The sequence below is a fragment of the Chlorocebus sabaeus genome, chromosome 26 (assembly GCF_047675955.1).
Source record: "Chlorocebus sabaeus isolate Y175 chromosome 26, mChlSab1.0.hap1, whole genome shotgun sequence".
Lineage (NCBI taxonomy): Eukaryota > Metazoa > Chordata > Mammalia > Primates > Cercopithecidae > Chlorocebus > Chlorocebus sabaeus.
Window position 1 is genome coordinate 53093795 of NC_132929.1, and position 21159 is coordinate 53114953.

Sequence of the window (21159 nt, forward strand, 5' to 3'; positions counted from 1 at the left end):
AGGGAAGGAGCTTGTACTCAGGGTCCAGCCGTCTTTTTGTTTTGTTTTGTTTTGTTTGTTTTTTGAGACAGAGTCCTGCTCTCTTGTCCAGGCTGGAGTGCAATGGCACCGTGTCGGCTCACTGCAACCTCCATCTCCTGGGCTCAAGCAATTCTCCTGCCTCAGCCTCCCGAGTAGCTAGGATTACAGGCACCTGCCACCACACCCAGCTAATTTTTGTATTTTTAGTAGAGATGGGGTTTCATCATGTTGGCCAGGCTGGTCTCGAACTCCTGACCTCAGGTAATCCACCCACCTCGGTTTCCCAAAGTGCTGGGATTACAGGTGTGAGCCACTGCACCCGGCAGTCTTGATTTGAGTCCTACCTCTGTGTAGACTGAGAGTAAAATGTTAAATAATGAATGGTCCCAGAGAGCACCAGACTCCTCACACAGCCCAGCTCCCCAGGCCTGGGGTAGGGGGAGCATCTGACTCTACTTAGAGCCGTGTTTCTCTGCAACGTGCCTCTGTGCAACATGTCCACTGGCTGTGTTGGGCAGAGTAGAGCAATTTCCCAGGCTCCAACATAGAAGCCTTTACTTGGCAGGCGCCATCTTTGTCTCTCACTCTGACCTTAGAGCCCAGTGGCCCGCTTTCATCCTACTACACTCATGGGTGGCCCTGGGGAGCCCCTCAACTCTCTGAGCCTTGGTTCCTTGTCTGTAAACATTGTAGTAGTAAACCAACGTTAGAGGATTGAGAGTGGAGACGTGCAGGTTAACAGCCAAGCAAGGATAAGGAGCCCGGCATGCCGTCCCCTGCAGGTGCAGAGTCCAACTAGCCCCCAGGTACGGAAGGCCTCAGGCTCAGCTCCGAGGTCCTGAACCTGCTGAGGCTGGCAGAGGGGGCTAAAGGGCCTCCAGAGGCTGCAGGGGTCTCTCCCTGCCTTCAGGGAAGGGCATGGGCATAGGAGTGGGGCTCCCCTGAAGCTCTAGGGGCCCATCTCTGTCTCTTGAGCAAGTCCCAAGCCCAGGGGAGCCTGCCAGCCCTCACACCTACAGCAATTCACAGCCGCAAAGCAGGACACCCCATATCAGCCCTATAAGGGCTTAGGAGTTCACATATTCTCCCCAATTTACAGATCAAAAAATTGAGGCCAGAGAGTGGGAGCCACTAGTCTAGAGAAGTGTCCCAGCTAGGATGAAACTCAGTTCTTGTAAACGCCCCTTCCCTGGGCTCCTCTCAGTTAACATGCATGAATCCTTTCTGCTGCCCTTCCAGGAGCCCAGTGAGCGTCAAGTGCCCTGCATGAGGCTCCTGCAGGTGTTGTCCATTTAGTCCTCAGAGCCCCTGGAAGTGGATGATGCTCTCATCCCCATCTTACAGAGGAGGAATCTGGGCCCAGGAGGTTTATGACTCATGCAGACTGTGTAGAACGGGCCAGAACCAGAACCCAGTGCCTGAGCCCTGTCACGCCCCACTGCCTGGACTCGCTGTGGGCCTATGCTCCCCTGGGACATCCCTGGCAGGTGTAGGTGGTGTGGGAGGGCAATGCCTGGGGACAGGGGTGTGCAAAAACAGTGCCTGGACCACTGGTACCCCTGGCTGGTCACTCACAGGCAGGAACCCATGTAGCAAGGAGCCCTGCTCTTCCTGTGAAGACAGCTGGACCCCTCCTGGCTGGTTATAGGGTCAGTGCCTCCTCCAGGGCTCAGGGTCTGGGGTGGCTCAGCTCCATCCTCCCCTGCATCAGTCACCCCCAAGGGCCCACGGCCTCCCTTCCTCACTTGCCCTCACTGTCGGCCTCTGCCTCCTGCCTCACCCACTGCTGGATCCTAGTGAGCCCCCGACTGCCAAATCAGCTTGGCAAGGGCTGTACAGAGCTGTGTGACCCGGACGAGTCACTGTTATCCTCAGTTCCTCACCTGCCTGAAAGATGGGACAGTAACAGCACAGTACTGACTTGACAGGGTTCCCTGAGGATTGGAGGGGATCATGCGTGAGAGCCTCACCAGGCACCCTACCCGCTCAATCCCTTCCCCTGAATCTGGAACCTGGTCCTGCTTCCTATGACCTCCTGGGAAGGTCCTGCCCCTTGCTGTGCGTGACTTGGCTCTCCTCAGTCTGGCCTCAGGCCACCTTTACAGACACCTGCTCCATCTCCCTGCACCTGTCTCTGTTACCTTGAAGCAGGCTTGCACAGGAACAGCACTAGCACTGGACTTCCAGGCAGCTGAGCCTGAGGGGTGTGTCTCCATCTACCTCTGGCCATCTTGTGTTTGCTCCTTGCCTCCTCTCTCACTTTTCTTCTCTTTTCTTTTTCTTTTGAGACAGGGTCTTACTCTGTCACCCAGGCTGGAGTGCAATGGCATAATCTCGGCTCGTTGCAGCCTCTGCCTCCCAGGTTCAGGCGATTCTCCTGCCTCAGCCTCCAAGTAGCTGGGATTACTGGAGTGTGCCACCACACCCAGTTAATTTTGTGTTTTTAGTAGAGACAGGGTTTCACTATGTTGACCAGGCTGGTCTCAAACTCCTGGGCTCAAGTGATCTACCCCCCTCAGCCTCCCAAAGTGCTGGGATTTCAGGTATGAGCCATCATGTCCAGCCCTCTCTCACTTTCCTGCATGTTTTGGTTTCATGACACAGGAGAAAGAAGTGGGAATTGGGCTGGCCCCATGAGAGTGCAGGAGGGAAGCAGGCAGGGGAACTGAGGTAGTGGGGTGCTTTCCTGCCTCGTCATTGAAAAGGCCTATTTAAAAGAACAAAGCTTTCAAGCCAGACAGACCTTGGTCAAAAGCCAGACGCCCCACAACATTAGAGAGAGTCATCTCTCTTGTCGTCACCTTCCTCATCTTCATGACAGACAGCTGCCTCGTGATCAGTATTGCTGAGGGCAGGTGCCACACTCACGCGCAGTGTGTCCTTGTCCAGTGCCTGTATTGTCCCCTTAGTGGGACCCCTTGGAGTCCCTGGAAGCTCACAGGGCTCTGATGGGGCCCCTGTCAGCCATGGGCCTGTGGGCTTCCCAGCACAATGGAGCCCAGCCCAGGCATCTTCGGGGCCTGGCCAGCTGGGCTGCTCAGGTGAGGGGCTCTGTAAGGCCCAGCAGAGGCCATCAGACTGGGACTCGGAGGAGAACCGTGGCACTCTGGAAACTCATTTCTAATCTCAAGGTCCTGTCAGCCCAGGTGAACATAGAGTTACTCATCTGACAACATTAATGCACATTTGTTCTCTAAAAACTGTCTGTCTTTGCCTTCTTGGCCCTCTCTGTTCAACACTTACCCTGGGCCATCTCAGACAGCTGTAAGTCATCCTCGTCCCATATTTATTTGCTTATCCATGGATCCCAGCAGCACTTGGGTCAGGGAACCCCTAGACAGCAAGTCTCTAGTTTCACATCTGAGGCTTGAGTCCTCTCTGTGGAACCAGACCTGCTTACAGACTAGTGATGGGCGCTCTCCACCTGTCAAAGCACCCCGCCCTCTTTCCATACCTGCAGCCACTTGGGCTCCTGGGAAGCCTTTCCTTTCATTGACCTGGAGTTGGCCTCCCTGTCTCTGCCACCATGAGTCCTGGCGTGGGTTGGAAAATGCCAGTCACTAGTGCTCCCTCTGCTCCTGATGGCCTCACAGAGATCTCCAGGTGAGACTGGAACCTCAGCAGTTCCCTCACAGCTTTGGCTTGGAACCTTCCTTCCCTCCCTATCACCTCCTCCCAAATACTCTGGGTAAGCAACTGCCTTGTTTAATGAGGGCTCTGGCCATCCATCCATCCATCCACCCACCCACCCACCCACCCATTCACCCATCCACCCATCCACCCATCCATCCATCCATCCATCCATCCATCCATCCATCCACCCACCCATCCATCCACCCACCCACCCATTCACCCATCCACCCATCCATCCATCCACCCATCCACCCATCCATCCATCCATCCATCCACCCATCCATCCACCCACCCACCCATTCACACATCCACCCATCCACCCATCCACCCATCCATCCATCCACCCATCCCTCCATTTGTCCACCCATCCACCAGTCCACCCATCCACCCACCCACCTATCCACCCATCCATCCATCCCTCCACCCACCTACCCATCTACCCATCCACCCATCCACCAACCCATCTACCCATCCATCCATCCATCCATCCATCCATCCATCCATCCACCCACCCATCCATCCACCCACCCACCCATTCACCCATCCACCCATCCATCCATCCACCCATCCACCCATCCATCCATCCATCCATCCATCCACCCATCCATCCACCCACCCACCCATTCACCCATCCACCCATCCATCCATCCACCCATCCACCCATCCATCCATCCACCCATCCCTCCATTTGTCCACCCATCCACCAGTCCACCCATCCACCCACCCACCTATCCACCCATCCATCCATCCATCCACCCACCTACCCATCTACTCATCCACCCATCCACCGACTCATCTACCCATCCATCCATCCATCCATCCATCCATCCATCCATCTATCCAAATTGTACCTGAGTGTTTGGTCCTTTGCCTGCCTCGATTTGCCAACCAGTAATGGTGGAGAGGAGTCCCATTGTGGGGTACTAACTGTAGGGCAGTGGAATGAGTCTGGTTGCTACTCATTGACTTAGCATGCCTCAGTTTCCATATCTATACAATAGGGTTGATAATTCCTGCCTCAGAGGACTGTTGTAAGAAGTAGAGGGGACCAGTATGTCTGGCTTCCTTAAAGGTGCTGGGTAATGGGTCACTGAATCTGCAAGCAAATGATCTGGTCCCCTCCATGGGGCATCTCAGGAAGCAGCAGTCATAAGGCCTTGTCCTCTTGAGGGCCTCACCGAGGCGCTTCTCCAGCCTGTCACTCAGTGTGTCTGTGAGCAGTGTGGTGTGTAGGCACTGGGTGCCAGGATCCAGTGGGGAACCTGAAAGACCCCCTCTGCCTCCATGGAGCTCAGCCCTTCCTACCCCAGGTTCTCAGTCCACAGAAGACAAGCAACAGGAAATAGGTGCTAGCAAACCCACAGTGTCAGCCACACTGGCTGCAGAAGTCACTGCTGGTATGAGGGAGGAGAGCACCCCAGCACCATGCGGCTCCACAACTGCCATCCAAAACAGCTGGCCCTGACTCCCAAGGCGTCTGAGATGACAGGACAGGCAGGGAATCTACACTCCCTGTTCTGTTTCTTCACCCACCAATAAAAGATAATCTTTTTTAAAGGTTTTTTTTAAAAAAGGAAGGACCTATCAACCCAAGAGCGTGTCAGCCATTAGAAAGATTTTCAGCAAGAATAGGAAGCCTTTCACCAGATGGTTTTTGAACTTGGTAGGGTGCAAGCAGAAACATTTTTCTTTCCTCTACCTTCTAAATCCGCTGCTAGGTCTTGCCTCCCCACCTGTAGGCCCATGCTGGAGCTTTCCTAGTCATCTTCAGGTGTAACCCAATCCAGTCCAACCTAGTGTCACAATTTCACTCTGTCATTCAATGTAAAGCTCCCCAGTCCCCCGACTTTTATTGGAAGCCTCTGATGGGGAAAAGAGAACAGGGTCGGTTTCCTCCCTTGCCACGGGGTACCCACACTGCACTGTCAGCTGCCTCTGGGGCCTCCATGGGTGGGGTGGGGCACGGGGCCATGACTGTAAAGGGGAGAAACGTCTCATTGCCCTGGTATTCTTGTAACTGGTGACAGCGAATGCACACAGGTCAGCCCTTTCTCTCCCTGGCACCTGGGCAGGTTTTTTGGTGACCCTGACCTGTTGGAGTCCCTAACCACTCCGTTCCCTACAGCCTTCCACTTCCAGCCCCTCCCACTGCACCCAATAGTCTGCTCCACTCAGCTGCTCCTTAGGGTCCCTCTCTCCCTGTCAGGCTGTTCTCATGGACAGAATTACCAGGCAGCTCTTCCTGGCTACCTTCCACAGCCCCCTCTTGGTTCCCAGGGAAGATTTTGGTGCCAATTCTTGGACATAGCAGATGGGAACTGGGACCAAAACCCAGGCGTGACCCTCCAAGGTTGGAGGCTTAGCTGTCCTCTGAGAGATGCTGTATTCTGGAGTGCCAGGCAAGCGAGCGTTTGAAAAAGGTTCTGCTCCCCTTTAAACAGACCCTCTGGTGGAGGAAGGTGTGTAAGGCGAGAGGGGAGGTGAGGAGGTGACTCACTTCTTCCAGCCTGGCCCCTGCTGAGGGAAGGTGTTTCTGGTGGGGGAGGTGGCAGACAGGCGCGTGGGGCTCGGGGAGCTGCTGCTTGCTGAACTGCCACTGGGTGACAGGCCCTGAGTGTGGGGCTTTGCAGAGAGGCGAAGTAATGGGAAGTTAACAGCCAAGATCGTGGCTTGGGATATCTGGGTTATATTCCGGCTGCATCCTGTGCAGGTCCCTGGGCAGACTGGGTAACCTCTCTGGGTTACCCTTTCCTTATCCATAAAATGGCAGTCATCATCCCTAGCCCAGTATCCGCCTTGTGGTGAGCCCTGATCTTGAGTCCACTGTTCTCACTTATGCACACCATTTCACTTGCTTCTCAGGACACCTCTATGTGGTGAGAACTATTAGGCCCATTTTCACAGGGAAGGAAACAGGCTGAGAAGGGCCAGGGTCACAGGAGGTGTGAACCCACATCTAGTCGGTCAGACCTTTCCCAGCCTCTCAAACAGGCCCTAGGACCGTCTCTGAACTGTGGCCCATACTAACAGGACTGTGCCCTAGAGGGGTGGGCTGCCAGGGCCCAAAAAGGGGTTAGCCTCCTGCCCCCACTTCCACAATGAGGAAACTAGGTCCTGAGAAGTAAAGTGGCTTGCTTCAGGCCCTGATGTCTGTGGTCTCGCCCCTGCAGCCACCAAGAGGGTTATGGGCATGAAAAGGGGGAAGTGGTGGTAGGTACAGAGGGTGCTTCTCCACTCAACCGGTGGGGGTGTGGAGGGCCCTGGTCAGCTCACAGGCCTGGGCCATGGCTCACACCAACACCCACCAGAGAATGAAGCCAGTGGGCTATCTCTGGACAGAACAGGCCACCCAGGCCTTGGCCGCACTGTCTCAAGGCAGAGGCAGGAATATGTTTCCTCCCAAGAGCCTCCTCCTGGAGTTCTGGGATGCAGCCTGGAGCCGATGGCCACACACCATGGATGGCGAGGGCTGGGTCCCACATCTGGCTCAAGTGAGCCTCCCAGAGGAAGGGACTGTGCCCGCTCCCCACCTGGCACCCCTAGTCCAGGACAGGTTGTCCTGGGTGCCACATGGCTGGGCCGTGACCACTGGCTGTTTACTGGTTCTCCAGGGCTGCACTCCTCTGATCCAGCCTGGGCACCAGGCTACCCTCTGTGAATCCACAGTAACCAAATTATAGCCCAAAATACAGCTTTGATTTGAGGTGGAGATAATTTGAGTAATCATTTTTAAGAGTTATTTTTTCGAATCATGTTTGGACGTTCCAAAATAGAAAATGGTTCCTGGGCTGTCTACTAAATGGCTGATGTAGGTATATGGTTTTGGGGACAGGTTGACCTGGGTTCAGATCCCAAACTCTGCCCTTTGCCCATTGTGTGGCTTTGGGCAGTCTCTTTCCCTGCTTGGGCCTCCTGTCCCCATCTTTGCCTCCCAGGCTGTGTGTTATGGTCAGGAAGATAACGCTGATCCCCTGTGATACCCTTGGTGCAGTGTGCACCAGGTGGACTTGATAAATAGAGATTTCACAAAGGGCAGGGCCACAGGCAGCATTCAGATGATGGAGGTCGGACAGGAGGAGGGGAGAGGGAGGTAACAGTGGGGGACAACTAGGGTAGGGCCCCTGGGGGTGATGCTGATGCTGGGCCCTGGGTGGCAGACCCATACGACTGATTAAGTTATAGGATGGTGGGTTCATTCATTTCCTAAACACATCCTGAGCCTAACTCTCCCAGCTCAGAGCACTGAGTCAGACCCATGCCCTTGAGGAGGTGGCAGGGGTAGGGGTGAAGGAGGAGGATGTGGGCTGGGGGAAGGGGTGCAGGGCTGGGAGCCATCGTGAGCAGCCCCTGGAGAGTCAGGCACTTCCTCGGAACTGCCCAGTCCTTGTGACTGTAGCTCACTCACCACAGCCCCTGCCAGCAGCCCAAAGCTCTGAGCGGGGGACTGGGCGGGATCCTGGAGCCTGCAGCCTCTGGCGGCTTGAGCACGGAGGTCGCAGCCTGCAGGGCCTCTCACTGCTTTCTGACTCCTCCTGAATGGCCAGCGTAAGTTCAACTTGCTTCTGTTTCCACTCTGGGGGCCTCCATAAGGACAAAAGAAGGGTTCCCTTGGCGTCAGGGCTGGGCGTGGGCTGGGCTCCAGGCGGCCACTCCAGAGGTATCAGGAAGAAATGACAGGTCCCCTGAGAGTCCAGACTCTCGTCCTGACTCTGCAGCCTCAAGCAAGCCATTTCCCTCTCTGGCCTCCGCACAAAGCGGCTCCCAGTTCTAGGGTGGGGGGATCTGTGGCATTCTGACCTGAATGCTGGTGTCCCTCCAGGCAGGGGCAGGAGGCTGAGGCCCCAGATTTGTTTTGATTCCCAGCCGCCGGGGGCTCTGACCTGAGGGTCTGAAGCGAGGGCAGAGGCTCAGGGATGGGAAGGGGAGGGCTGCTGGCTGCAAGCAGCTGCCCACCAAAACCCACAGAAATGGAAGCCTGGCCCAGGCTAGCCCAGTGACGCCAACCTGGACATGGGGGTGGAGGCCTGCCTCTGAGGCTGGGGGCACAGCTTCTGGCCTTACAGGCTAGACACCCTGCTTGTTGCTCTGTGGGAGAGCTGAGCCTGGGCCAGGCCCTCTTCGGGAATTTCTAGGGATGTTTACGGAGGGGGTAGGAGCTTGGGGTCCTAAGTGTCCTACAGGCCAGGAGAGTCCACCCTTCTGAGCTTGCTGATGGTGGACTGCAGTTGGTGGGAAGGGGGGGGCGCTGTTGGGGCAATTTATGCCATTGCTACCCCTCCCTGCTACTTCTGATTCTCCTTAGACCTTGGAGAATACCTTCTCCTTCCAGCACCTGACTCAAATGCCTCTTCCTGCAGAGAGCTCTCCTTGATTTTGACTCCATCCCTGCTCCCCTCACACTCCTAAGGTGGCGTTTGAGGGGAGACATGGGTCAGGGGAAGGAGCACCAGGCTTTACTTGAGTCATGTTAAGTGTGTGCGACCCTGGAGTGCGTGTGACCTTGGAGACTGTAATGTGCGTGGTCAGGGGAGCTGCGACTTCTTGCTCCAGTCTCTGAGGCTTTAGGGGTCCTCAGGGATAGAAAGGAAGACAGACTAGGTGCAGAATGTCAGGCCTGCCTTGGTTCAGTTGGTGACAAAAATCCTGTCTCCCCAGCACCTCAAGCTCCCCTGGAGTAAGCCTGCACGCAGCGCCCGGGAGAGCTTAGGGGGTTGTGGCGGGGAACCTGGCCCCGGGACCGATTCCCCAGGCCTGAGAGTGTCCTGGGAGACCTCTGTTCCTTCATAGTCCTTAAAGACTACCTCCCTCCCCCAACTCCTCACACCAGCTTCCCACACCAGCAGCTCAGACACACACCTGGAACCCACTGCACAGTGAGAAAGGAGAATTGGGTTGGCCAGAACGACAGCCAGGGCAAGCTGGGCAAGTGCCAGGCAGCAGAGGGTAGCTGTCCCTGGAGAGTTCTCTGAGGCTCCCCACCCCACCCCAGTCCAGAGGTGGATGTAGGGTGTGTTTGCGTGTGCTCTGGCCTTGACTGAAGTAACCCTCCATGACCGTCTCCCTGGATCTGCATGAGGGGGCTTTCCTGAGCCCACAGAGAGCCCAGCGTGGCATCTGGCACATGGCTGGTGCCCAAGAAACTGCAATTGCTGTGATGGTCATGGAGACTGCACAGTGCTGAGGCGAAGGGCAGGGACTCCAGTCAGACACCCCGGGGTTCAAGGCCAGGCCAGCCACTTTGTAGCTGGGCCACTCTGGATGCGATCATGTGTCATCTACCTGCACCTCGGTTTCCCCACTTAGCTGAGATAGGGATATTGGAAGGGTGGCACCATGAGTGAGTGAATTTCAGGGCTGACTGTCATCAGGGGGACTTAAGGGTGGCCCTTCCCATCTGCTGTCTCATGCTGATGTGTGTCCTGTCCTGTGAGCTCTGATGCCAGGCCCGGCACCTCCAGCCCTGTCAGCTGGGTGGGGTTCACTTATGTACCTATCACCTCCGCAGATGTGAGGGGACCTCCTGTGTGCCTGTGTAAAGCCTGGTCTAGAGTCCCAAGAGCTTACCCTGAGCAGGGGAGATAGAGGCAGGAGAGAGGCTGTTCCTGGAGATGGTGGGAGGGTCCCCACAGGGCTGTGCTTGGTGTTGCCTGGCCGTGGCCCTCATGTGTCCTTCTGTCCTGTGTCACAGTGCAGGGACTTCACAGCCCACACGGGCTACGAGGTGCTGCTGCAGCGGCTTCTGGATGGCAGGAAGATGTGCAAAGACATGGAGGAGCTACTGAGGCAGAGGTGAGCTGCTGGGCAGGCCACGGGGAGCACAGGGCAGGAGACAGGTGCCTTCCACTCAGCTCCTGGGGCAGTGGCCGAGGCCCCTATCCCAGCCAAGCCATGTCAGAACATGTCCTGCTTTAAAAAAAACTCTCCTGTATTCCCTCAAACCTGGGCCTCCCCCAAAGGGGGCAAGTCACTGATGATCTTTCAAATGCCCTTTTTTTTTTGCAGGGCCCAGGCGGAGGAGCGGTACGGGAAGGAACTGGTGCAGATCGCACGGAAGGCAGGAGGCCAGACGGAGATCAAGTAAGAGCTCCCAGGCCCTTGGGCTCACTCCTCTCCTCTGCTGGCAGTTTCCAGGCCTTTAAATGAGGTTTAGGGCTCCCTGGCATGGGGGAGGCTGGGCAGAACCAGGGTAGGTCTGGACTGCTCATGAGGCATCGGGACTCCTCCTTGGTGCCTGGTTATCGGGCGTTCAGGGTGAGGCCAGGTTCTGTGCAGGAGGAAGCCCCAGAGTCTGAGTGCTGGAAAGGGTCTGGGCGGGGGAGACAGGAGGCCATCCATCCTCAGTCATTTGCAGTACAGCCTGCACCAGCCTGGGTGGCCTCCACTGAAGTCCTGAGGGGCAGGTGACAGGCCTCTCCACTGGTGGCCCAAGCCCCCTGCAGCACTGGCTCAGCATGGGCTTCAAAGATGGAGATGTAGCCAGAGACAGGGGTCCAGGAGGGGACACACCTGGGTTCCGGTGCCAGCTCCTCATCCCCCAGCTGTCGGACCATGGGCTGGCTGCTGGCACACTCCGTGGCTCCATTTCCTCATCAGTGATGGGACAGTAACGCAGCCCTCCTCAAAGGAAGAAGTGGGCTCAGGGGCTTAGCTGAGGCCTGGTTAGAGGGCAGGCCATCAGGGGAGTGGCTCTGATGAAGCAGGGGTCTCCAGCCCCGCAGGGCTCTGCACGCAGACCGCTGGGGTGGGAGGACGGGTGAGGAGATCAGGCTGAGTTCAGGACAGAACCACCCTAACAGTGGAGTGGAGGGGCTGCTCTGGGGAAGGCCCTGACTGTCCCCCTGGGTGAGGACAGAGCCAGGTCGAGGGGAAGACAGACCACCGGCCTCCAAGTTCTTGAAAGGTCTCTGCAGAGTCCTCCTGCCGAGGGGCCCTGAGACCTGACCTTGCAGCTGTTGTGGAACCCCTTCCCCTCCTGCCTGCTCCCCTGAAACAGGACCTGAATGTGCCATACTCTGAAGGTCCCCCAAAGACACCAGGCACCCTGGCGGTTCCTGCTTCCAACCAGGAGCCAGAGATCACAGGAAGGCTTAGATGTGGCATGAGCCGTGTGAGGCCAGAAAGTGTGCACACAGCCCTGGGAGGACAGAGGGCTCCAGGGAGTCCTTAGAGCTCTGGTCCCAGCTCGACCGATGTGAGCTGTGGGACTGTGGGCAAGTCGCCTAGCTTCTCCGAGTTTGTTTCTCATCTCCCACTCCAGTGAGCTGCTGTACAGATCAACAAGAACATAGTCTGAGGGCCTCCCAAGGGAAGGGCTGAGGGCCGGGTGCAGACTGGGCACAGAGGAGGGCTCAGAACATGGTGAGGAGCGAATGGGTGTATGCCTTCTGCAGGAAGCAGTGCCCAGAGCTCTCAGTCAGGTGGGGAGCAGCTGTGGGGGCCTGGCAGCACAACCAAGGGAGCCCCTCCTGGCCTCCTGGCCTCCCGGCCTCCCGGCCTCCAGGCCAACTGGAAGATAACTTTCCCAGAAAGAGAGGGTACCTCATGGGGAGAACACAGAGACTCAGGAGAGGTGGAGAGGGTGGCCCCGGCAAGGCACGATGGGAGCCAGACTGGAGTGAGTCTGTGTGATGCAGGCTCAGGGGATTGTGAGTCACAGGGGATTTACAGCAGGGAAGGAGAAGCTATTCACAAAGAAAATACAATGGGGGTGGGGGGCAGGGTGGGTCACGGGAAGGGGGAGGTACACAACATCTTGCTCCATTTGTAGAACTAGGAAGGGGCCAGGTGGAGGCGGCCCTGATTGCGCCGTGGTTATTCAAGGCCAGGAGGGACAGGGTCTGCCCTGACTTATCCCTTGTGTGACCCTGGATGATGCTCCCTGTCTCTGAGTCCAGGGTCTGTACCTGTGGAAGGGGATGGTCACTTGGAGAAGTGTTCTCGGCGGTCACAAGGACAAGCAGAGAGTGCCAAGCCACAGGGGTTCACTGCACACGGTGGGGCTGTCCATAGTGTTGCTGTTGACCCATGTGGCATGAAGTAGTGTTGGTGAGGCCATGCAGCTGTTCCTTACAGTGTAGGCCAAGCATCCATCTTCCATCCATTTAGACACCATTTAATTGAGGACCTACTATGTGTCATGCCCTGGATGGGTCAGGAGGATTCACTAATTTAAAATAAAATAAAATAAAATAAATAAAATAAAAGGCTTTGCCATTCCTTAGCCAGAGTCCAGCACACTGAGGGTGACTTCCTTCTCCTTCCTAGTCCTTTGCATTAGGGTCCATTTATGCATCTCCTCCAGGCCCATCTCCTCCAGGAAGCCCTCCCAGATATCCTGCCTTGCCTCACTGTCAGTCTTGGCTTAGACCCAGTTACCCCTACCCATGCCAACCTGAAGGGCTTTTGGTGGGGAAGTGTGAACAGGTGAACAGTGGCTGTGGACCTGTTTCCTCATCTTGGACTCCTTGGGGGTGGGGAGTGTTGGCCCTCAGGAAAGGTGGCCTGGCTCTTCAGCATGGGGGCTGGTGGCCTACCCTCCAGGGCCCATCTCTGAGTAGGGGAAGCTCCTGGCCTCCCTGAGGCCCACAGCTGTCCCCCAGGTCTGTGGGATGCTCATTCCCAGCCCCTTGCAGAACAGGCAGGGGGTTGGGGGATGGGAAGACTAGGAACAGGGTACAGAAGGAGGACAAAAGTCAGGTGGTTAAGTGACCCTATAAATAGCCTAGTGAGCCCTGAGGGTGGAACTGGCCAGCTTCCCCAGCCCCACTGCCTGAAGGTGTTGCATTTCTGCACAGTCCCCTGACTTCAAACCAGCCAGGAGCCACCCTCAGGCCTGGAGGCTCAGGCCACTGAAATTAACAGGAGGTTACATCTTAACCTCCTGTTACATGATTTTTGACATGTACCTCCTTCACATGTTAGCTCAGCAAACATCCGTGGGGCAGTGGCAATGGAGGATGGACAAGTAAGACCCAGTCCCCAAACTCCAGCAATCCCCACCAGCGTGAAGGTGCATTTTAAAGACAGCATTAGGGCCAGGCGCTATGCCTCACGCCTATAATCCCAGCAATTTGGGAGGCCGACCTGAGGTCAAGAGTTCGAGACCAGCCTGGCCAACATGGTGAAACCCCGTCTCTATCAAAAATGTAAAAATTAGTTGGGCATGTTGACGCGAGCCTGCAGCCCCAGCTACTTGGGAGGCTGAAGCAGGAGAATCACTTGAACCCAGAAGATGGAGGTTGCAGTGAGCCCAGGTCGCACCACTGCATTCCAACCTGGGCTGCAGAGTGAGACTCCGTCTTAAAAGAAAAAGACAGTGTTAGTATTTGCAGGGGGCTTACCAATATTGCTGACGTCATATGTCCAGCCCTGCAGAGACTTTGCCTGACTCTCCTTTCCAGCCTCTGGGCCTTTGCTCCTGCTGTTGCCCTGTTGCTCCCCTGTCCGGTCCCACCCATCCCTCAAGGCCTGCCTGAAATGCCACCTCCCTCAGAAAGCTGTCACCTCCACTCCCCTATTGCTCCTCCTGCATCAGGTAAGGTGCTGAGGGTGCTGCATGCCCCCGGAAGTTGCACAGGACAGGGGTTTGGGAAACAAAGGAAAATCAAGGCAAGGCCAGCTTCCTGTAAGCCTTCTGTGGTCACCAGTGAGCAGGCACAGCCCCCGAGGGGTGCAGATCTGAATCCTCATGTCCCTGCCTCACCCCCACTTGCCACAAACCAAAAATGCTGTGGTTTTCCTGTCAGAGAGATTTTTAATTTTTTTTTTCATGGTCTCTCTTCCTCTGAACTCAGAGAGTATGACGACATTGCTGAGGATATTGGCGGGAGACAGCCAGGCCCTGTTCCTGTCAGACGTCCCCTGATGCTGGCTCACTGTGGACACAGCCTCAGCACAGGGAGGCGAGAGGGCTACTCCTCTCAGCCGGTGGGCAGGCAGCAGGGACACAGTGGGGACAGAGCAGGAAACACACTGGAAATCTGGACTGTATACGAGCACAGAATTTCAGACTGAGCTTCCTGAGAGCCGAGTCAAAAAGGGCAATGGAATGAGTTACACATGAAGGCACTGGTGACAGATGGCAGGAGATAGAGGCCTGTGCAGGACCCTGTCCTTGACATGCGATGGAGACGCAGTAGAGGCACTCAGGGAGATCTTGACAGTTTCCCTGCGCAGACGGCGGGGAGGAAGTGGGAATTTCATGGGGCAGAGAATGACTTTATGCGGCCCCCAGACCCTCCACAAGATCAGAGCTCAAGGTTGTTCACTTTGGGAGTTCTGGGGCAAAGCTGGGCTCCTCCTCTCATCCACAGAGCTGAGGCTGCCTCCTTGAAATTTTTTCTGGGGCCAAGAAAGGGAGGAGTGTTCTGGGACTTGTTGTGTGAGCTGAACTAGGGTGGCCTGATGGTTCCAGCAATGGGGACAGGGTACCTGGGGCAGGAAGGCCTGCAGCCCAGGTAACTGCAAGAGGGGGCCTGAAGGGGCCAGAGCCTGCCTGCCCAGGTGCCCCAGACAGAGGCAGCACCAGCATCTATGCAGCCCCCAAGGCCTAGCCAGGTCATGGGGGCAAATGGGAGTTCAAGGTGAGCACAGACCATCACTGTCAAGACTGTCCCAGGGGTGGGACAGAGGCCAAATGTCCACCTGGCAGTGCTGTGCATTCAGGCAGGCTCCCAGCTTTCAGGTGGGGGCTGGGAAAAGGGCCAGCGATTCCTTACAGCAGCCTGCAGACTGAGACCATGGACCAGGGTGGCCCACAGGGGGGTTTGGGGTTGAGAAAGTCTAGATTATGAGCCTGGGGACGATGAGGAGGAGAGCCGGAGAGCCAGGCATTGCCCCTGTCCTCAAGGGCTCATGGTTCAGCAGGGTGACAGACATCCACTGGGTCAGTCCAAAGTGACATCAGTGCTCAGAAAGGACAGGAGAGGATGCCAGGCAAAGATGCTGCAATGGAGATGGGCACATGCAAAGGCCCTGAGGCAAGACGGAGCCTGGCACCTGGAAGGAATGGGGGGAGGGGCAGAGAGCAGGGCTGACAGGTGGGAGGTGGAGGTGGTAGGGCAGGGGCTGCAGCGGTGGTGGCAGCTTGCGTAGGACAGGCATGAGATTTAGGAGATAAAATAGAAGGTGGCGGCAAGGAAGGGAGAGGACAGAGCCCGGGGTGCCTCCTGGATTTCTGGTGTGTATAACTGGTGGACAGCAGTGTCTTTGCTGAGAGGGGAGCCCTGGGAGAGGAGAGGTTTGCTGGACAGGTGCTGAGTCCGGTTTTGGACATGCTGAATTTGAGGTATCTGTCAGATGTGAGGCCCAAAAGCTGAGGGCTGGGCAGTGGATGTGCAGGCCCTGGGCTCTGGGAGGGGCTGGGCATGCTGTGGTCATGAAGGAGGTGCGGCTGGAGGGTGGTGTGTGTGAGGGCTGGGTTGAGGGTGGGGGGACCACGCTGTGACTGGAGGCCTCTAACTGAAAGAGGGGGACTGAGCTGAGAGGTGAACTGACAGGAAGCAGAGGGATTGGAGGTGTCACTGCTGGTGAGGAGTCAGAGAAGAGTCCAAAGTCCCACAAGGGAAGGTGGGATCACCACACAGCCACCCCTCTCCTTCCTCTCCGTGGGTTCTGCCTCTTACTGTAGGGTGGCCACAGGTACAGCTTCTTCACTCCTGTGACCCTTGGCTTCTCATCTGTGAAGTGGGATAAATAAAGGCACCTGTGCCGGCAGAGTTGCGAGGAGGTCTCGTCACTCAGGCCAGCAGTTCTGACGTCTGGATGGGCATCAGCAGCGCTTGGGGCCGGGCCCCAACCGGAAGCCTCAGCCTCAGGAGGTCGGGGAGGAGCCTGAGAATCTGTATTTCTAACAGGCTCCGCGGATGCTGATGCTGCTGGTCTGTGGACCTCACTTTGGGATCCACGAGTTTAGGGGGAGGGGCCTGGCCCCCACAGATCTCCCCCAGACCTGGATCCCCACGCTCCTGCCAGGCTGCTGTTCCTCCTTGGCCTCTGCTTCCCCAGGTGTCTACTGAGAGGAGAAGTCCCCTGAGAAGCCTGCCTGGTGTGCTGCCAGCGCCACCCAGGGCTGTCCGGTGGGCGTCATGAGGTCATGTAGCCGCCAGGGGGCAGCCGAGCTGCTCCACAGAGACGCTAAAGGGAGAGTCAGATAAAATACTGAATGCCCAGGTGAATGTGAATTTCAGATAAACAACAAATACTTTAAAAATAAAAATACGTTTTAAATACTACAAGGAGCATACTATATTCAAAAAGTGCTCGTTCATCTGAGATTCATATTGCACTCGGTGTCCTGTCTTTATGTGTTCATTCTGGCAGCCCCCGCCCATCATTCCCTGCCTCCTATATGTGGTGCTGGGCCCTCCTCTCCCTCCCTCCCTGGCAGACAGTGCCCACCTCTCACCTCCTGCGCCCTACCCTGCCGGCCTCTCCCACGGCCATCCAACCTCCTCCAAACATCCCCTGGGCCGCCTACTGAGAGCCCATCTGAACACTGTCCCCTCCCCTGCAGCCTCACCCTGGGGGCATTTGGTACTTGCAGAGGAGGAGAGAGGGCTGTGAGTGTGGGAGAGGAGTTCAGGGGAGGGAGGCAGGGTCCTGAAGACAATCCCCTCTTCTCTAAGAATGCAGTCAGGCGCACAGATGGTTGGGGGGTGGGGCATCAGTACCTCCTTCTGCCACATTGCAGGGGGTTGATCACTTTAATTTGCAGAGAGCTTTGCCTTCCAGAAATCAGTTTGGGGCCCCAGTGGATGGTCACCATCTGGCTAAAGGGTCCCTTGGTTCTAGAGTGACCCAGGGTCTTCCCACCAAAATAAAAGTACTCCCCACCCCCCTCCCCGCCCCAGCCGGGGACGGCCTGGACTTCAGGTTCCCGCTGTGCTCTCCTCCTCCTGACCTGGACCCGTCTGTTTTGCAGCTCCCTGAGGGCCTCCTTTGACTCCTTGAAGCAGCGTAAGTCCCCCACCCTGGGGCAATGGGATCTTTTGGGGCTGGTGGAGGGTTTGGGGGGACAGAAGATGAGGTGTTGGGGCTGGGGCTGGGCTGGCCCAGACAGGGGCGAGTTGTGGGTGGCTGAGGCCCATCAGATCTGACACTGGGGACCAGTATCCATGCTCTGCCCCCAAGAAATGGAGAATGTGGGCAGCTCACACATCCAACTGGCCCTGACCCTGCGTGAGGAGCTGCGGAGTCTCGAGGAGTTCCGTGAGAGGCAGAAGGAGCAGAGGAAGAAGGTGAGGCAGGTGTAGGAGGCAGGGGAGCTGCTCCCCCATTGCCAGCCTCTCAGTTGCTGTGGGGGTGGGGGGCTGACCCTCCTGGTAGAGTCAGTGGAGGGTGGCAGGGGGTGGTGGTGGGACAGTACCCCAGGCTTTGGGGCTTGAGGGTAATCTGAAGTGGGTGGGGAGGGCAGAGGCCTGGCCACTGACACCAAGGCCAACTCTTAGTCCCAGAGCCCTGTAGAGGGTCCTTCCCGCCGAGCTGCCTCACACCTAGGAGGATCCTACTACGGAAGACTCTAGAGGGTCTGTAGCAACTTGGTGGTGTCCAGAGGAGGCAGTCTAAGTTGTGGGGGTCACTGGAAACTGGTCTTGAGTCCAAGGATCGGGGCTGATTGTCCTGGAAAAAGGCAGACTTGCAGCCAGTCACCCCACAGGACTGCCAAGGCTGAGGGGTCAGACACAGACGGGTGGGAGAGTTGTGTGGCATTGCTTAGCACCCAAAGGTACTTCTCACCCATATGTAGGGCATGGCCATCCCGAGACAGAGTGACTGCATGAAAGTGAGGTCCCCATCATGGGAGCTGTGTAAGCAGAGGCTGGCAGCTGCTTGTCCGGGAGGCTGCAGGGCTGGGGTTGGGGATGGGTTCCCTGGAGGGCAGGCAGGACGCAGGCTGGCTTGGAGGCTGGGCTTGGGCCTGTGAGGATGGGGGCTCAGCCTCTCAGGGCCTTAGTGATGAGGGTGGTGCCCTGCATAGGCTGGGAGGGCAGCGCACAGACCCGCTTCTGGCTTGGGGAGGAAGGATCATTGTATATTGGCCGAAGAACTGAAAATGAAGACACAACTGAGCCTTCAAGGGGAGGAAGCTGTATCTGAGGCTGGGGCCAGGCTGGGCCTGGGTGTCCTGGCCATACCAATTCCCATCTCTGTGCCTCAGTTTCCCTCTTACAGGATGGGACACATATGTCTACCTCCCAAGTGCTGAGAGCTCAGCCCAAGCCATGCTCCCCTCAGTCTCCACAGACAGGGCTTCAGCTCTGGTTAGCGGTTCTGCTGGCAGAAATGTCGCGTGGCTGCCTGCGCCACCTGCCCGTCTGCCAGCTGGGCTTTCAGGATTCTAAATGTGGGGTTCTGAGCAGACAGTGGGTCCCCAGAAGCTGGCCCAGGCTTGAGGTGCTGCAACAGACACCCTCTCTGAGTTGGGACCTGCCCACAGAGCCTGCAGAGAGCCTGCCAGGACGGAGCGACTCCAGCCCTGCTATTTTGAGCCATCCTGTGGCCAGAGGAGCTGCGCTGGCTGCAAAGGCTGTTTTGGACAGAGCACTCGTTCCCCAAGTGGCCAGGGCCCCGCAGGCAGAGTGCTGTCTTGTGGAGTGTGCCATGTGTGTCTAAGCCTCTGTGTGTGTGTGTGCCACAGAGCAAGGACACATGCTCACAGGAGTGTACACATATGCCCACGCTCCCCTGCATATGCCTGTGAGCATGTGTCCTTGTCCAGCCCTGCTTGGGTGTTTTAGGGTGTGTGTGTGTGTGTGAGTGCCTGTGCCTCGCTGGTCTCCCAGCTGGCACAGAACCCCTCCCCTAAGACCCCAGGCACAAACTGGCTCAGTTCTCCTACCTCATAACCCAGTCACTTTCCTGCCTGTTTTGCCTTCTGTATCAGAACAGGAAGCCTGGGAGGTGAGGGGAGGCTTGGCCCCAGACCTTGGCACAGGGCCCAGTAGCCACTGTGCCCGCATGTGGCCTGAGGTTGTGTGTGGGTGACTGTGGGAGTGTGTACTTGTGAGTGGCATCTGTGGGTGTGCACAGGGATGCCTGTGATCATGCGTGTGCGCAGCGAGGGATGGGGCCGATGTGCCTCCGAGTTAACGTGGAGCTCTGCATGTATGTGTGTGTCATAGTGTGCACACATGTGTGAGCAACTATGATGTCTGCAGAGGCTCTGGGATGCAGGATGAACGACTGTGTGTGCACATGTGTGGGGCTGGGAACTCCCCAGGTGGAGATGAAGCTCTGGCCAAGGTCTGCAGCGAGGACCTCAGGGCACACCCATGCCCTGGGCTTGTCTTCCATTGTGAGGGTCACTGTGAAGCAGCAGGCTCTGGGGGAGGGAGGGCAGCCTGTCACCCCCTCTCCAGAGCCAGGAGAGGTGCTGCGCCTCATCCCAGGGACACCTCGTCCTCTTGGCCTAGGGGAGCCTCCCGAGGCCGCTGCCCTCGGCTCAGAACCTCGTGTCCCCTGCAGTATGAGGCCGTCATGGACCGTGTCCAGAAGAGCAAGCTGTCGCTCTACAAGAAGGCCATGGAGGTGAGCGCCAGGGCCTGGGGCCGCGGCCTTCCCTCGAGGAGCTGAGAAGGGCTCAGGGTGCGATCCTGGGCTGTGGCCCCAGGCAGGGCATTTGGAACAGGCTGGCCTCGGCCTTGGTCCTGCAGGGCGCACCAACCTACGGGGTGCTTGGGCCTGCGCTGGGCGCCATGGTCCTGTGGGGATGGGCCCAGGCCCTTCCCTTGGGTGCTCGTGAATGAAGGGTAGATGAAGTCGGCTGGGGACTCTAAGGGTGGAGTGAGGAGGGACCTCTGAGCTGGATCCTGCGAGACGCTGGGCAGGAAGGGAGAGGGGCTCCTAAGAGGGCGCGGCGTGGTGAGGGGCGTGGCGAGGGGCGTGCCCTCGCTGAGGATCACAGCCCAGGAGGCGGGGCCCGGGACAGACCGCGCTGTCCTCAGTGGAGAGGGCCTGGGAGCAGGACTGCCAGTACCCCCACACCTTCTCAATCTCCTTCCGGACCCCCAGATCCCTGTCCCTGGTGAGGATGCCCCCACTCCACCCACAACCCTCGCCAGGCAAAAAGGGAGGCTGGGCTCAGGGAGCCTCACTCCCGGGGCACACAGAGCAGTGCTGTGCAGCCCCCAAGTCACGCCCCTCCACACTCCCAGTCCAAGAAGACTTACGAGCAGAAGTGCCGGGACGCAGACGACGCCGAGCAGGCCTTCGAGCGCATTAGCGCCAACGGCCAGCAGAAGCAGGTGGAGAAGGTGCGCTGGGCTGCTGGGCGGTGTGGGTTGCCCAGGGCTGGGGGCAGTGGAGGAGGCACGGAAGGGGTGCCCTAGACACCACCAGGCAAGGTCTGCATGTGGGACACGCTAGCTGCTCAGCCCTCTCTGACCCCCAGTCTCCTCATCTGTGAAATGGGTTTCCTATAGAGAACCTCAGGGCATGGACAGGCAGGTCAGCTGGATCCCCTTTGCCACCATCAGGTGGCACTCAGGGACCCATTCCTTGGAGCAG

At 57.4% G+C, this 21159-nt stretch overlaps 1 protein-coding gene across 2 annotated transcripts in view; it reads left to right on the forward strand.

Moving 5' to 3' along the window:
- Window positions 1-21159, forward strand: part of PSTPIP1 (proline-serine-threonine phosphatase interacting protein 1) — a 42803-nt gene that overhangs the window by 13113 nt on the left and 8531 nt on the right. For both annotated transcript variants that reach the window (XM_008015759.3, XM_008015760.3), the window contains exons 2-7: window positions 10343-10443; window positions 10657-10731; window positions 17576-17610; window positions 17785-17891; window positions 20119-20181; window positions 20808-20906. In XM_008015759.3, the coding sequence (XP_008013950.1) occupies window positions 10343-10443; window positions 10657-10731; window positions 17576-17610; window positions 17785-17891; window positions 20119-20181; window positions 20808-20906 (480 nt within the window). The remainder of the gene's footprint in view (window positions 1-10342; window positions 10444-10656; window positions 10732-17575; window positions 17611-17784; window positions 17892-20118; window positions 20182-20807; window positions 20907-21159) is intronic.